Here is a 14,324-nt window from a genome sequence, read left to right as displayed (position 1 = left end):
GGGGCGGGGGCCCGGATATAATGTCTGGAGTAAGCTGGCCCCAATTCAAGGGGGCCTCTTAGCAAAGGGGCTCGTACCCCCCCATGAGCCCGAGCACGGGTGGGGGGAGGGGCTCTGCGCCCCGCTGCTCAGAGGCGGCTGCGGTAAAGCACAGCCACCCGGGCTGAAGTCTTCCAGCGCAGTCGAGTGTGCAGGTCAGAGCGGACTTGCTTGGGCCGCTCTAGCCTGACGCTTCCGGGGGGGGGGGGGGTTGGTGGTAGCCGCTTCCGGTGCGCGCTGCATTGTGGGTCAGTGGTAGCCGGGATGGTGGGGGAGGTGGAAGAGGCCGAGTTTCCCGAGCAGTTCCGCTCCTACTCGGAGAACGAGAGGCACTGGCAGGCCCGCCGCGAGTTCATCCTGCGGAACCTGCCCCCGGACTGGGCGGGGGAAGCGCCATGGCCCGCTGGCCGCATCGACCATCTGCTCTCGCTCTCCATGGTGTGGGCCAACCACCTCTTCCTGGGCTGCAGGTGGGGGGCCAGAGAATCCCCCCCCCGGTTGCAGGTGGGGGGGGCAGTGAATCCGTCCCTGACCCCGCCGCCAACCCCCACCCGTTGCAGGTGGGGGGGGGCAGTGAATCCGCCCCTGACCCCGCCGCCCCCCCCCCCTTTGCAGGTGGGGGGGGCAGTGAATCCGCCCCTGACCCCGCCGCCCCCCCGTTACAGGTGTGTGGGGGGCAGTGAATCCGCCCCTGACCCCGCCGCCCCCCCGTTACAGGTGTGTGGGGGGGGGCAGTGAATCCGCCCCTGACCCCGCCGCCCCCCCGTTACAGGTGTGTGGGGGGGCAGTGAATCCGCTCCTGACCCCGCCGCCCCCCCGTTACAGGTGTGTGTGGGGGCAGTGAATCCGCCCCTGACCCCGCCCACCCCCGGGCTAAGGTGGAGAGTCCTTGGGAGAGGGTCAGCTGCTCTATCCTGCCTCCGTCATTCTCCTTCCCCTACACAGTAGGTTAGGACAAGGAGAGACCCCTGTACTCTCCCTTCTCCAGCCATCAGCGCGCCTCCTGGGTCTGAACGTCTCCGAGCTCCCCGTCGCTGCTGAAAAGGGGTGGGCGGATTTACCTGGAGGTAACTAACGTGTGTGAGCAACCCCCAGGGAAACGCACAGTGAAGACCGCACGAAGGCACTTTAGTTTTACCACATCAAGGCAAACTTGCTGAGATCAGCCCCAGGCGGGGGAGAGTTTATCTTGCTGTAGAACTAAAGCACCTTTTGGCTTCAGTGTGTGTTTACCTCGGGATAGCTCATGCGCATTAGTTATCACCAAGTTAAAACAACAACAAAACACTTCTGTTTTTTTAGTGGTCCTTGCCTTGTTAAATGTAGTTAATGCCTCTCGGGTTAGCCTAGCTCCAGTGAGGGCATCACATTGCAAAACAACACATTGCAGCACCAAGTGACTGGATTAGCATACAGCTGAGTTAGCACTGCATTATGAGCTCCAGTGTTAGTAGGATCTAAATTTCAATATGCACCCCAAAGTTGAAAGCACCCTAACTTGAGCTGAAGACGTGTGTGTGTATACAGAAGTCTGGTTAGAGGCAATGCTTGAGTTATATCTTAAGCTAACACTGTAGGGAAAACTTTTGATCTAAACCCCACAACCATGACCAGCATTGCTGTGTCTGTGTAAATGTGCAAAAGGTTATGTTATTAAGTTGTATAACTTTGGTTTCAACACTGTGCTGCTGCAGAACTAGTATGGAACCACCTGTGCACAAAAACTATATGTATTTAAATTTTGATAGACCCACACAGGTTGAGAGATGACTGTTTCATTCAGCTTTATAACTGATCTGAACATACATCCTTGCCATATTGAGACATTTGAGGGTTAGTTTTATAATACAGTGCACTGCAGTTTCTTAATGTGGGATCGGTAATTTTTCACAGGCATTTATCTTTATTATAGTTACAGCAAAGACCTTTTAGACAAGGTAATAGAAATGGCTGAGGGGATTGAAGTTGAAGATGTACCACAGTTTACTACGCGTGATGAAATAATGAAAAAGGTAACTATTCAATTTAGAATTTCAGAACTTGCTTTGTGGGGATGATACTATGTCAAATTTCCAGGTTTGTGCGATGTACAGAACCAATAAGTCTCAAGAAAAGTATGCCAAGTACTTGTTCCTAAGAGTTCTGCTTTACTACTCTAAAATTCTCTCCTCTCATTCTTGTGCTTCTTACAGCGTTCTCAATAACAACATCCCAGAAGAATATTACACATGGATCAGTTATACATTGGTGGTGGAGCTACTAGCATATTTACAATATTTGCTTTTCAGTTTTTGTTACTAAGGAAATGTTGGTCAAATGTATTTCTACAATTTATTAAAAAGCATTTTTATTATCCATTCTGCTAATTGGAAACCAATAATTTCATTTTTATGTATTTCACTGGAGGAATTGTATCACCAGCTTTGCAAGTGCTATGTACTCAAAAAGTACTGCGATGAGAAGCTAATTCCCAGAGGATTAAGGCCCCAATCCTGAAACACTAGTGCATCTGCTTAACTTTAAGCATGTAAATAGTCCCATTGACTTTAGGAACTACTTATGTGCTTAAAGTTAAGTACATATGCTGGTGTTTGCAAGATCAAGGCATTAATCTTATCTGGCTGGGTTGTGGGTGAGCTGGAATGCTTGTATATCTCTCTTACAACTAAATTAGAAGTAGAGCTATAAATGAAAGTACTGTGACAACCAAGTACTAAAACCCCAAAACAAACTAGTAAACCTCTGTGCCATAGAAACAGCTGCCTGTTTTCAGGCAGAGTTTGAATCACTGAATTTAAATTATGGCTCAGGTTTTTTTAACTCAATTTAGCTTCTCTCTCTCTCTCTCTCTCTCTCTTTTTTTTTTTTTTTCCCTTAGGAAAAGACAAACAAATAATGGTAACAGCTTCCCAAGAGGGGAAGCAATTGAAATCGCTTCTCTTTTAGACAACATTTAGAGGCCTTAAGTAGATATGCAGCTGTCCTGCATGTTGATTTTGGAAGCTTTATTTTCCTCACTCAAAGCCTATTAATATGACTGTAAATACTTTTGGTGCTGTTAAATGAGGCACTGTGAGAGTACAAAAAGTGTCTTCTCATGAATAAAATGGTTCCAAATTGTTATATTCTGAAAATGGGGGTCATTTTTGGTGTCATTATTAGTGGAGATCTCCTGTATTTTTATCATTTTTTAGGATAGCAAACTCCTAAGTGAGCAGTTACTGTGAGATAACTGGGATTTTAAAAGATAGCCATTAAAATTATGTATATGATTTGTTTGTTCTCTTAGTTGTTTAACACTTTTTGGATATATAAGCAGGTGAAGAGGGGATTCCAAATCTTATTAAATGACATTTTTATATGGTTAAACTGAAAATACTTCGGCTTTTATCTCCCAAAGTTGGTTCTGGGCTTTACAGGGTGTTAAACATTAATTTAAAATGCAAATCTAAACAATTTGGATTATTAAAATCTAGTTGCTTGCAAAATCACTTGAAATTTCAAGACCAAGCTCTGTATGTGTGCGCGTGTGCGCAGGGATGCACTTTTATTCTTATTTAATGGGGATTATATAAAACTATTCCTTGAAAACTCTACAAGAAGTTACACTAGGAAGTAATAAAGTAGGTTTTGTGTAAGTCTTGTACTCTATTATGCTAAGGAAATCCTCTAAAGCTAATGTAGGTAAAAGTCAGTGTGAGTTCTTCATGCTGTTTTTAAAAGTAGTTTAAAACAGAATGTAAATTTTCATTCAGTGCCAAAGAATGCTGAGCAGGTTGTTTGTTTTACTTTCTTGGCGGCCATATTTTTACAGTTGGAGAGTGTTACATTCAGAAATGAATATAGTTCAGATCCCATAATTACTTTATTCAGCACTACAGCCAAATTTGAAAATTGCTCTATGGGTTTTGCTATTTTAAATTTAGAACAATCTAACTATTCAAGTAACTGTATTGCTAACTGTTTGGGGAGTAAGATTTTATTTTAAGTATTTTGATTATTGTCAGCAGATATAAACTAAATATGCTCTGCCTTATGGATAACAAGAAATAGATACTAGTTGTATTCTACAGAATTTTCTGTTGCAAGATATCAAGTACTCGTATCTTCTTTCTACCTATTATTTCACTGGAGTAAAAATTCGGTATCATTTGCTTTCACTACCATGAGCATTTCCATATTACAAATACATAACTCGTTTTCTCTTTATTTTTAGCATCAACATTAATACGTGCGAAGAAGAGGTCTCAAATTTTTGTCATAATACAAGATCAGTTTATGTGGAGGACCCAGTGTTAATTGAACATACTGTTTCTAAAAGGACTCCCTATGCTGTACCCTAGGGAAAAGATTTTAAAAAAAACTTTGTGCCATTATGATGATGGATATCCACTTCCAAAGCTTTTTAAAATGACAGAATCAGATTTTTTAAACAATTTTACAACTCATTGATTCATAGAGCAAAGAAAAAGATATGATGGACTGTATTTTCCCCTTTCACATGAAGACAGGGAAGAGCAATAACTCCTAGAAAAGGGAGGGGTGGGGGGCTGGGGAGCTGCAGCATCCCCTCTTGTTTGAGTACAATTTAGGATGAGAGGCCATGGGGAATACTTGCCTCAAAGCACACACCCACTTAGGAAAGCAGGGGCTTACACTTCACTCTCAGTTGAAAGTAAGGGGATGTTATAAGGCTGTTTTGACCATTGACGAATATTGTTGTTACCCAGGTTTCATTCTGTGTAACGGGAAAGGGAGGGCATGGTGCACAAAGTGGTCATTACTCTGCTCTTCCCCTTCTCCTATATGCAACTTAGATGGGTCTGTGGTGATGGCAAATGTCCCAATTAGCTGATTTTCCGCTTTGCATTCCTGCATCACTCTTCCCCAGAGGTTCTCTCTACTGCAGGGAAACCCTAGGAGTCTAAAAGTAACACAGAATATTCTCTCTTTTAAAAGTCTTTATTTTTAAGTTTTATGCCACATTTTTAAAGTCTTTAGAAGGCCTAATAACTGTGTCCATTCAGTCACTAGAATGAAAATTTCAATCATGAAATCTGGATAACTCTCTTTTGATTTTTAGCAATAAAACCATGTTCCTTTCATGTAAAGTGAATTCCCTCTCTTGAAGCTTTATTTAGATAAAACATATCTACTGCTGTTCTGTCAGGATCTGATCCAAAGCCCATTGGAATCAATGCCCCAGAATGCTTTAAATGAGTAATCTTCCAAATGAATAACAATTGCCATAGATTTGTTCCCCTGTATCTTGTAATCTCTGGGAAATGTCAGGGGAAATGCTGAAGGTTTCATCTGAACAGAGGCTTAAATAGCTTAAGTGCCAGACCAGTAATCAGATCAGTTACCAAAAGCGTTGCCTCCACTGATAAATTGCCTTTCTGGAAAGCCCCTTCCAGTCACCATGGAGTTGCAGTAGCCATTTCATAAATGAGATCAAGATCCTTTGTGCTCTGGACCTAAACAATGGGTTTTGTGGTACAGCAGACTGAACATTCTGCAGTAGCTTTATTTACATTTAAAACTGAATGAATGTTTTATTGCATTAAATATAAAAATGAATACAATCACCACAGTAGCTTGTGTTGTTTTGATATTCAATTTATTTTGTCTGTCCCTGCATTTTCAGTATACTACAGACTGTACTGACCAATCTATAATTGTATCATAGAAGTAATGGGAAGCTGGAGGATTTTGCATGTTGGGGTAGGGAGTGTTGGGGCTTTTAAAATTTAGATACGCAAAAGGAGGCAGTTTGGGGATTCTGGGATCAGCACATTAGCTGAATCGTTCTGCTCATTTGATCAGCAGTGAAGTTGTTAGCTGCTGACATTTAAATTATTAGTAGTTTTCAGAGCTAACACCCCACTGACATAAATGAGAATTCAAACTTCATGTTCAGGCTGCCTGAAGACTTGGGAAGACAATACATCAGTTTACACAGAGTACATGGGTATTGGTGTTAGTAGCACCACTTCTACATAGAATAACTGTTGATATTGCTAATGTTTTTTCAAACTCATGTTTTAAATCAACACACACAATCACAAAATGCATATTTAAAAAAAAAGTTAAAGTCCTAGCCCCACTGATTTCAGTGGAGCCAGGATGTCACCCCCTATATCTGAGCTCCTATGTCTAGAGACTTGATGCAAACCTATTGGACTTGAGTCAGTAAAGTGATTGTGAATAGTGAGGGGCAGCTGGTGAGGCTGGACTCTGTAGTCCATGTCCACAAAGGTTGTGCTGGGCTGAGGGAGAGGAAGGATGACATTGTGGCTGAAGCACAGTTCTTGAAGTCAGGAGATCCAGGTTGCCATGTAGCACTAGGTAAAGTCACTTCCTGTCTCTTACAGATTGGGAAACTGAGACACAAATGGGGATAGTACTTGCTCATCTGACAAGGGGATTGAGATGGTTAAGTCATTGTTTGTAAAGTGCTTTGAGATTCTCTGATGGAAGGTGTAACAGTATAAAATAGTCTATATTAGAATTTGGTTGTGCAGGGTCAAGTTTCCTTGTGGGGAAGGGATAGATCACTGGCTGGGGGTTGTGCTGTGGCTTGAGAGAAAGAGGACTGATGACCTAGAGCCTGTTGGTTCTAAAGGTTAAAAATCTCTCAAATTTGCTGACACCTTATACCCTAAATCTGAGTTTGATGTATTTTTCAGCTGTGTTAAATACAGTTTTGGATAGCAAACTTTCAACTCAACTGCGGTGTCATGATTTTCCAGTATTAACCAGACATTTTAGAAGAATATGTTGTGCTTTTTTGATTTCCAGCTGTTGCTCTGAATGTGCTTTAGACATTAGCTAATTAAGCTACTCAGTCTGAGGGGATTAAGTGACTTGATCAAGGTCTCAGGATCTGTCTACATTTAAACCACTACGGTGGCACCACTGCAGCACGTCAGTGTAGACACTACCTATGCTGATAGGAGGAGTTCTCCTGTTGGCATAAGTTATCCACCTCCCAGAGAGATGGTAGCTAGGTCAATGGAAGAATTCTTCTGTTGACCTAATGCTGTCTACACTGGGGTTAGGCTGGCATAGATATGTCTGTCAGGGGTGTAGATTTTTCACACCCCTGAGAGAGACAGCTATGCTGATGTAAGTTCCTGGTGTAGACCAGGCCTCAGAGAGGGCCAGTGTCAAAACTGAAAACAGAACCCAGATCTACCTACTCCCAGTCTTGTGTTCTTAATGCAATAGTTGACATACGTATGATGCTCTTGCATTTATAACATTGCATCAAAGTCATGGTATAAGTGAAGGTCCTATTGAAACAATGTAGGAAATGTTAAAATGCAGAGTGGAACAAGCTTTTGGTTTTACCTATTTTGTGAAGGTACAGGTACCCTCCCCTCCCCCCCCCCCCATTGTATCAGGGGCCAAAACAAGAATAGGAACTGATGAATGTCTTTCTATTGTGTTTAAGAATCTGATCAATGTCAAGACAATAGGGAAGCAGGGGCTAAAGGGAATAAAACAGTCATGACCTAAAATGAAAAAAAAATTCTAGACATTAGTGAAGAAGCATTTACAAATTTCAAATCTCCAATGAATGGAAATGTCATTAGCCCCTCTGTGGGGCATTACCAGGCCCTCTTTATACTACTCATCCCCCATGTTTAAAACAGCAGTGCTCAGCTGGGTGTAATAATAAACAGTAGATTTGGTTTATTAAGATTTACTACAGTTCCAAGAATGCTTTGAATAATTTGAATGAGCTACCAGCTTCAACTTATGAGGGTATCACAGGGCCAATAAAAGGAAAATCCATAATATATAGCAGAGAACTGCTGCTCTGGCCAACTGCTAACCACACTTGGATGAAATACTGAGCTATAAAACATGTTTAAAGTGGAAGAACTGCACTCTGAAAAAGCATGCATACCTCTTAAATTAGTTTATTGCAGCTTACTTTCAGGAGTTTCTATACTTATTAACTAGAGCTGATTTTCAGCCTCTCCGCTCTGTTTTGGCAGCAGAATTCTTCCCTTTGTATCATGTTCTTTCTCTTAAAGCTGGGCAGACAGCAAAAGCTTAAAGTTGTATTGTAAAGGAACAGCTTCAATTTCTTTTACAATGCCACTTTTCTGAGCGAAGGTTACACAGAGCTGCTCTATGTGCCTAAACTCTGCTTAGGACACTGTAAATGTATTGCATTGTGCCCATATTTTCCAGAAGTTAAAGTAAATGTGGAACACTAATGATATCCCCCTCATACAGCAGCTAACAGTGTGTAGTATCACCTGTTGTGCCCTGGCCAGAACGTTTTGTTTGTTAATGACTGTGGAGGCTGGGTTGGACCATAGATCATTGCAAGTGCAACACACATTACATGAAATGTTTTATTAAATGGAAGCTATTCAAGCACACTGACTGACTGAACATCACTGAAAGCTTTTTGTAATATGAATGTACAAAGTTTCCTGAAAGTATTTAGTACAACTAGTGAATAGGTTTGGCCAATGAGTTATGACATCAAATGAGATGCTCAACTACTTTTCCATTAATACAGTATCATTTATAAAACCTTAGAAGCCAGAAACATTTTTAAAAAATCTCACATTTGACTTTTAAAACAAAATTTAAAGGCAAAATTTTCAAACTTGGGTGTCTATACTTAGGTGAAGACTGTCAAAAGTGATTAGTGATTTTGGGGTTTTTAACTTCAGAGTTTTCATTAAGTGTTGAGAACCTCCCCTCTGAAATTCAGGTCCTTCAAAGTGCCTTGAGTTGGGCTATTCAAAATAAACTAGTCACTTTTAAAAATCTAGGCACCCTACATAAAAGTGGCTCTGCACCCAGAACTCCCACTGAAGTCAATATGTTGGGGGTACTCAGCCCTCTTTAAAAAACAACAACAAAACACGTGACTTAAGTATGTCAAATTTAGACATCATGCTTTTAAAGTTTTGTTTTAAATGAGCAAATAGCCGTATCTTTCACATTTCTAGAAGCAGTGAGATTTATGCAGCCCTTTGTTTTCACCAGCATAATTGATTAACCCATTTCTGGGACCAGAGTTGGGTTTTGTTGAGGGTGGCAGCCTCAGACCCGAAAGAGGAAAATCTTTTCTTTGGAAGTTTTATTTTTAAACATCTTAAAATTCTGAGAGCATGGCCTATGACATCCACGTCTGACAGTGAAGGTCATAAGTGGTAATAACTGATGTCCCCTGACTCCTATTCTCACTTTTACAGTAGGGCAGGTTCTAAGTATTACAGTAAAAATATGCAGCCAATAGAGCAGGCTGACCATCACTATATATTTTACACCCACATCATTCTTTTCATCCTGAAGTATTTACAAACTGTGGCTCTGATCCTGTAATCCTTTAGGCACACAAGTAATTTTACATATGTTAATAGTACCAGTGAAGTCACACACTATCTAGTGTGTGTATATACATACACATACATGGCATGACACTGCTTTTATCTACCTTTAAGAATTAAGGGTGTAAATCCAACCAGTATTTAAACCTATGGATGCAGAGAATCTATTCTAAACCACCTGACACTTAGTGGTCTAAGTTATTCCTTTGGAGATATCCTGCATACTTACCTCCCAGGAGTGGGAGCTATATGTTAAGAACAATAGCAGGATTGGGCCCTAAGTGTTTTACAACAGTTTATTACTTTGTATGCATTTCCCAATTGCTTTGCAGACTCTCTTATGAAGGAGTAGCAGCCATCTTTCGCATACAGCTTTTTGTAAATAAATACACTTTTGCATTTGGGTCATTGTTTGCACTCACTTTCTTATAAGTGGCTAGTGTTCTGCTTACCTTGGAGTTGCAGAACTACCTTGACAGTGTGTGTCCTGGACTTTGGAAACTGAACACGTTGCTTCCCCAAAATATTATTCGCTAGAGATCCCATAGGTTTCTGCCTAATCTACTCACACTTGCACCTGGCTTATCAGAAGGGAAACCTGCAGCCGAGTATATTTCTTTTCCACTAGAGGAGGTCAGCATTATTTAAGTCATGTGTCCACCTTTTTTGAAAATAATGTTTTCTGTTATAATCTTATTTTCCCTTTTTTCATGCTTCAGTAGCAATGTAGAAAGTTACAGCTGAAAAGTTGTTACTGAAGTTGGTACAGTGAGTTTAGACTAGCAACAGGGAAGGACTTTGAAGTGGGACAAAATTAAAGATCTTTATTCTACATCCTTTCAAATTACTATTCCTTTAAAACAAGATGCTGAAAGATTGAAAACCACCACCACTGTACTAATGCGCATCTTAGAATTCAGAAATATCAATTTCAAGCAACTATGAGCAATGATCTCTCAGCCAAGTGGGGAGAGAAATAGTAACTACTCTTAGGCAGTAGTTACAGTAGACAGAGGAGGGGAAGCTCTGACTGCACCAGCCAGAGAGGGGAAGTTGTAATGAACTCTATTTACCCAAGCTAGGAAAAGCTGCTGTCCCCACTCAGCACCCTAAGATTCTTAGGCTAAGAACAAGTACACTGAGGTGGTCGATACTTGTCTTAGGCCCTTCACCCCATTTCATCCTTCCCTCCTAAAAATGGAAAGATAAGGAAGTCCTCATCCCTGTCATGACCACTTGAACAGTACTCATCCTCATTTCCTCTCAACCCCAAACAGCACCTACCTGGTCTCAGCAACCATCCTGTTTTTCCTCCCAGAGCTGATCCAGATTCCATGTAAAGGAAATGTCCAGGCCCCACCTCGCTCACTGCTGCAAACCAGTGCCACCTTTCCCCTGCTATGTTGCTGGAAGGAAAAGCATCTCATAGACAAGGTTGGCTAAGGAGAGGGAGTATTCCCAAGAAGGGGAGGGGAAGGAAGAGTGGGACTCCCTTCAGGCAGGAGGCCTCAGCTAGCCTCTCCTTCCAGCAGAAACAGACCTAGCTTCATCTCTACTATGGTGCCCTAAAGCCCTTCAAATTACCTATTGCCCACATTGAATCCCCCTGGGAACTGGCCAGTTTCCTAAAGGTTAAGGATCTGCTTCTGCAACGGCAAACCTCTCCTTCAGTGGTAGTATGAGCAGGCCTAAATTATTTGGCATTTCTGCCAATGTAAAAGTTGTTAGAGTGACACTTGTACTTCCAGATCTCAGTCCACTAGTACTGCACATAGTTATGCAATGTTACCCTAAATACGACAACGACCATGTTTGGAGAGTAGTCAAAAAATAAAACTACTGTTATATTTGCAATGGGCTAACACAAAATCCAACTTCTGTACCTTCATCTTTCTTTGATAGTCTCTCTTAAATCAGCCACCTGAATTACAAAGGCTATAAACAATCTGTTTACGCAGCAGATTGTATCAAGAGCTTCTGGGGATGGAAAATTCAAAGCATTCCCATTCCTCAAAGCTTCTCAGTAGTTTTAAATAAAAGCATATATTTATCAAGAAGATGAAATACATAGCCACAAGTTTAGACTAGCACTATCGAGGAAAGAAACATGAATAAATTACTCATCTAAATAGCTCTTATAGTAACATAATGGAACATGTTCTTCAAAAGATTTAAAATTAATATACGCAGTCTTAGGAGCTTCGTTTCTAATATCCCTGCTGTACACCAAATTCTCCAGAAACAACTGTGCAGAGAATTACTGTCATCCCCCCAAACAATTAATTACAGTCCATTCTATCCTTTCATCTACAAGTGGCTTCTCCAGATCATTTTGCATCTGAAAATAAATAAATAAAGGCAGCTGCCTCTCAGTTCAAACAACCAGCACTCTGGAACACTTCCTCTTGCTTTAGTGACTTCACTCCATTATTATCTTCATAAATATTTCCCCATAAACTGAAGTTTTCTTTGGTTTATTGCCTACCTGTGAATTGATAGCTTTAAAACACCTATTATTGGCAGGGCAATCATTTTGAGATGCTGTGCTGTTTGAAACAGTAATTTGACAATGTTTTTTCAATGTGGAGACATTTCAAATTTATCTATGATCAGGTGTAAGTCTTCTCTTAACATCCCATGGTTCTGTTATTTATATTACGGTAGCACCGATGGGTTCCAGCCATAGATCTGAGCCCTGCTGTGCCAGGCCCCCTATAAAACACAAAGACAGTCCCAGCCCTGAAGAGCTTATAGCTTAAGTATAAGATGAGAGACCATGGGCAGATGCAGTAGAGAGGGAAGTTCAGGTAACAGTGAGACAACACAGGTCACTATAAGCAGCAGCAGTCAGAGTCAACCAGCTGCCTAACCATTGCAAATTTTTTATACGCATCACAGAAGAGAATTTGAAGGACAATGAGGTGGACTGCATTAACGTTCTAGATGAATACATTCCATCTATGGTTGGAGGAAGGAAGAGGCACATAATGTTAAGGATGACCAATACAAAAAGTTATTTTCATTATGTACCGTAATTGGCTGAGCAAAGTGAGGTCCTATATTCAACTAGATGGCATTTCTCTGTTGGGCATATACTGTTTCAGTTCCAGTTTTGAAATCTAATATCAATACATGCAAAAGTCAGTAAATAGTCCATGAAGAATTATAATACAACTGTTTACTGCATCAGTGTATAAATAAAGGAGGAGCTTGCTTTTACCTGCCAGCATTTCATAGTCTTTTAGTTTCATACTGAAGCCAAATTAAACTTCTGTTTTTTCAAGAGGAGTATTGAGCAATACACTGGCATATATTTACATTGCTCCCTTTTTATTACTCATTCGTACAACATCTTACAAATGAGCCCTTAAAATGCAGTTTGGCAAAGTGATTAATATCAGCACCTTTGTTGCATCGGTATCCCGTGTGTTTTCAATGTATGCCAAGGGCTTGTCTACATGGGAAAAAAGGCCATAGCAGCTGGTGCACACTAGCTATTCTGCACTAACTGCTCCAGTAGACACTCTTACTGCACACTAAAAAGGTCTTTGTGCACAGTAGCTTACTGCACTTTGGAAGTTGATTAAGCTAAATTACCCGCAGGCATTCAATGCACAATAAGTGTCCACACGGGTAGCTGGTAGGCAATAGCTAGTGTGTTTTAAATTCACACCCTAGATTACTTTGCACTTACTTCCCTGTGTAGACAAGTCCTTAGTTTAATGATAAAAATAAGTTTGTGCTGGGTTGTACATCCTCAGCAAAATTATTAACTGAGATAGAAATGCAGTTTCTGTCATGCCTTATACTTGTACAACCCCCGTAGAGATTGCACGGTTGTACACAGGTAATGGAAGATGGAATCTGAAGTCTAAGAGATTGTACGTGTATCACTGGGGACAAAATAGGGCCTGTAAAATCTTTATTACAGATGATGTGATATTACAGGGACCCAACCTAACTTTCCAATTGCAGGGAGAAGTTATTAAAGTGGCAGTTAGAAAAACCCCACCTCACTTTAATTGTAAACTAAACAAATTTGATCTCAAGTCTCAGAAACAGCCATGGAACTAGACAATATCACTTTTACAATCACATTTAAAATGTAGTTCTCTGAAATCATTCTGTCTTGCAGGAGTTTGTTTTCTAGGTGGAATGGGTAAGAGACCCAACTGTTTGGCTACAATTAGAAAATAAACATCAACAATACATCTCAGTAACAGTATGTGATACATGATAGATTTAGGTAATGCTTTTCAATTAGATAAAATTCAGAAAATCCCATACTCACAATTTAAGGAAGAGTAAATATAATAATAATAATAATAAGAAGAATATCCTATTATGTATCAACTTGTACAGTAATACACAAAACCTCTTATTTAGGAATTACGCAATTTTGGATGATCAGAGATCAAGTTATAGTAAACCTATTTCATATGTGTTAAAATGAGATGTGAAAGACCTGTTAAGTCATTAATACTTTCCCTGCATGTGACAAGCTATTAAGCATCTTATACATGTATGTAACAGTGATACTAATAAAGCTTGTATTAGTGAGAAAAAGGATGGCCTACGGGCCAAAACACAGGACAGAGTCAGATGATATGGGTTCTGTTTGCAGCTGTGCCACTGACTTGCAGTGTGACTTTAGACAAGTCACTTATCTATGCCTCAGTTTCCCCATTTGTAAAATGGGGCAGATACTTCCCTACCACATATGAGCAAGAAGACTTTCAGGACCAAATTAAGCTCCAGTGTAGGTAGACATGTCTCCACTGAAGACTATTAATGAGTTACACATCACAGCAAAGTTTCCTCATATTTGTAAAGTGCATAATATTAGCATTTATCAAGAGAAAAAAAGATTCAACACTAAAACTAAGCCCTTTGAAAGAGATACAAAAGAAAGTAACAAAAGAA

The 14,324-nt window shown here is 40.5% G+C and overlaps 1 protein-coding gene across 2 annotated transcripts; it reads left to right on the top strand.

Annotated features, from left to right (window-relative positions):
• The first annotated feature begins 268 nt into the window (after window positions 1-268).
• Window positions 269-5,151, top strand: CDKN2AIPNL (CDKN2A interacting protein N-terminal like). Of its 2 annotated transcripts, none has more exons than XM_065409110.1 (3): window positions 269-509; window positions 1,952-2,051; window positions 4,256-5,151. In XM_065409110.1, the coding sequence occupies exons 1-3, from the start codon at window positions 304-306 to the stop codon at window positions 4,265-4,267; spliced, it is 318 nt and encodes a 105-aa protein (XP_065265182.1). In that variant the 5' UTR covers window positions 269-303; the 3' UTR covers window positions 4,268-5,151. The 2 variants fall into 2 exon arrangements, with proteins under 2 accessions (XP_065265182.1, XP_065265183.1); XM_065409111.1 differs by lacking the exon at window positions 4,256-5,151 and adding an exon at window positions 2,232-2,395.
• The last annotated feature ends 9,173 nt before the right edge of the window (window positions 5,152-14,324 follow it).

Source organism: Emys orbicularis, chromosome 8, assembly GCF_028017835.1.
Source record: "Emys orbicularis isolate rEmyOrb1 chromosome 8, rEmyOrb1.hap1, whole genome shotgun sequence".
Lineage (NCBI taxonomy): Eukaryota > Metazoa > Chordata > Testudines > Emydidae > Emys > Emys orbicularis.
Note: the sequence above shows the minus strand (reverse complement) of the source record. Positions and strands in the feature narration are given on the sequence as shown.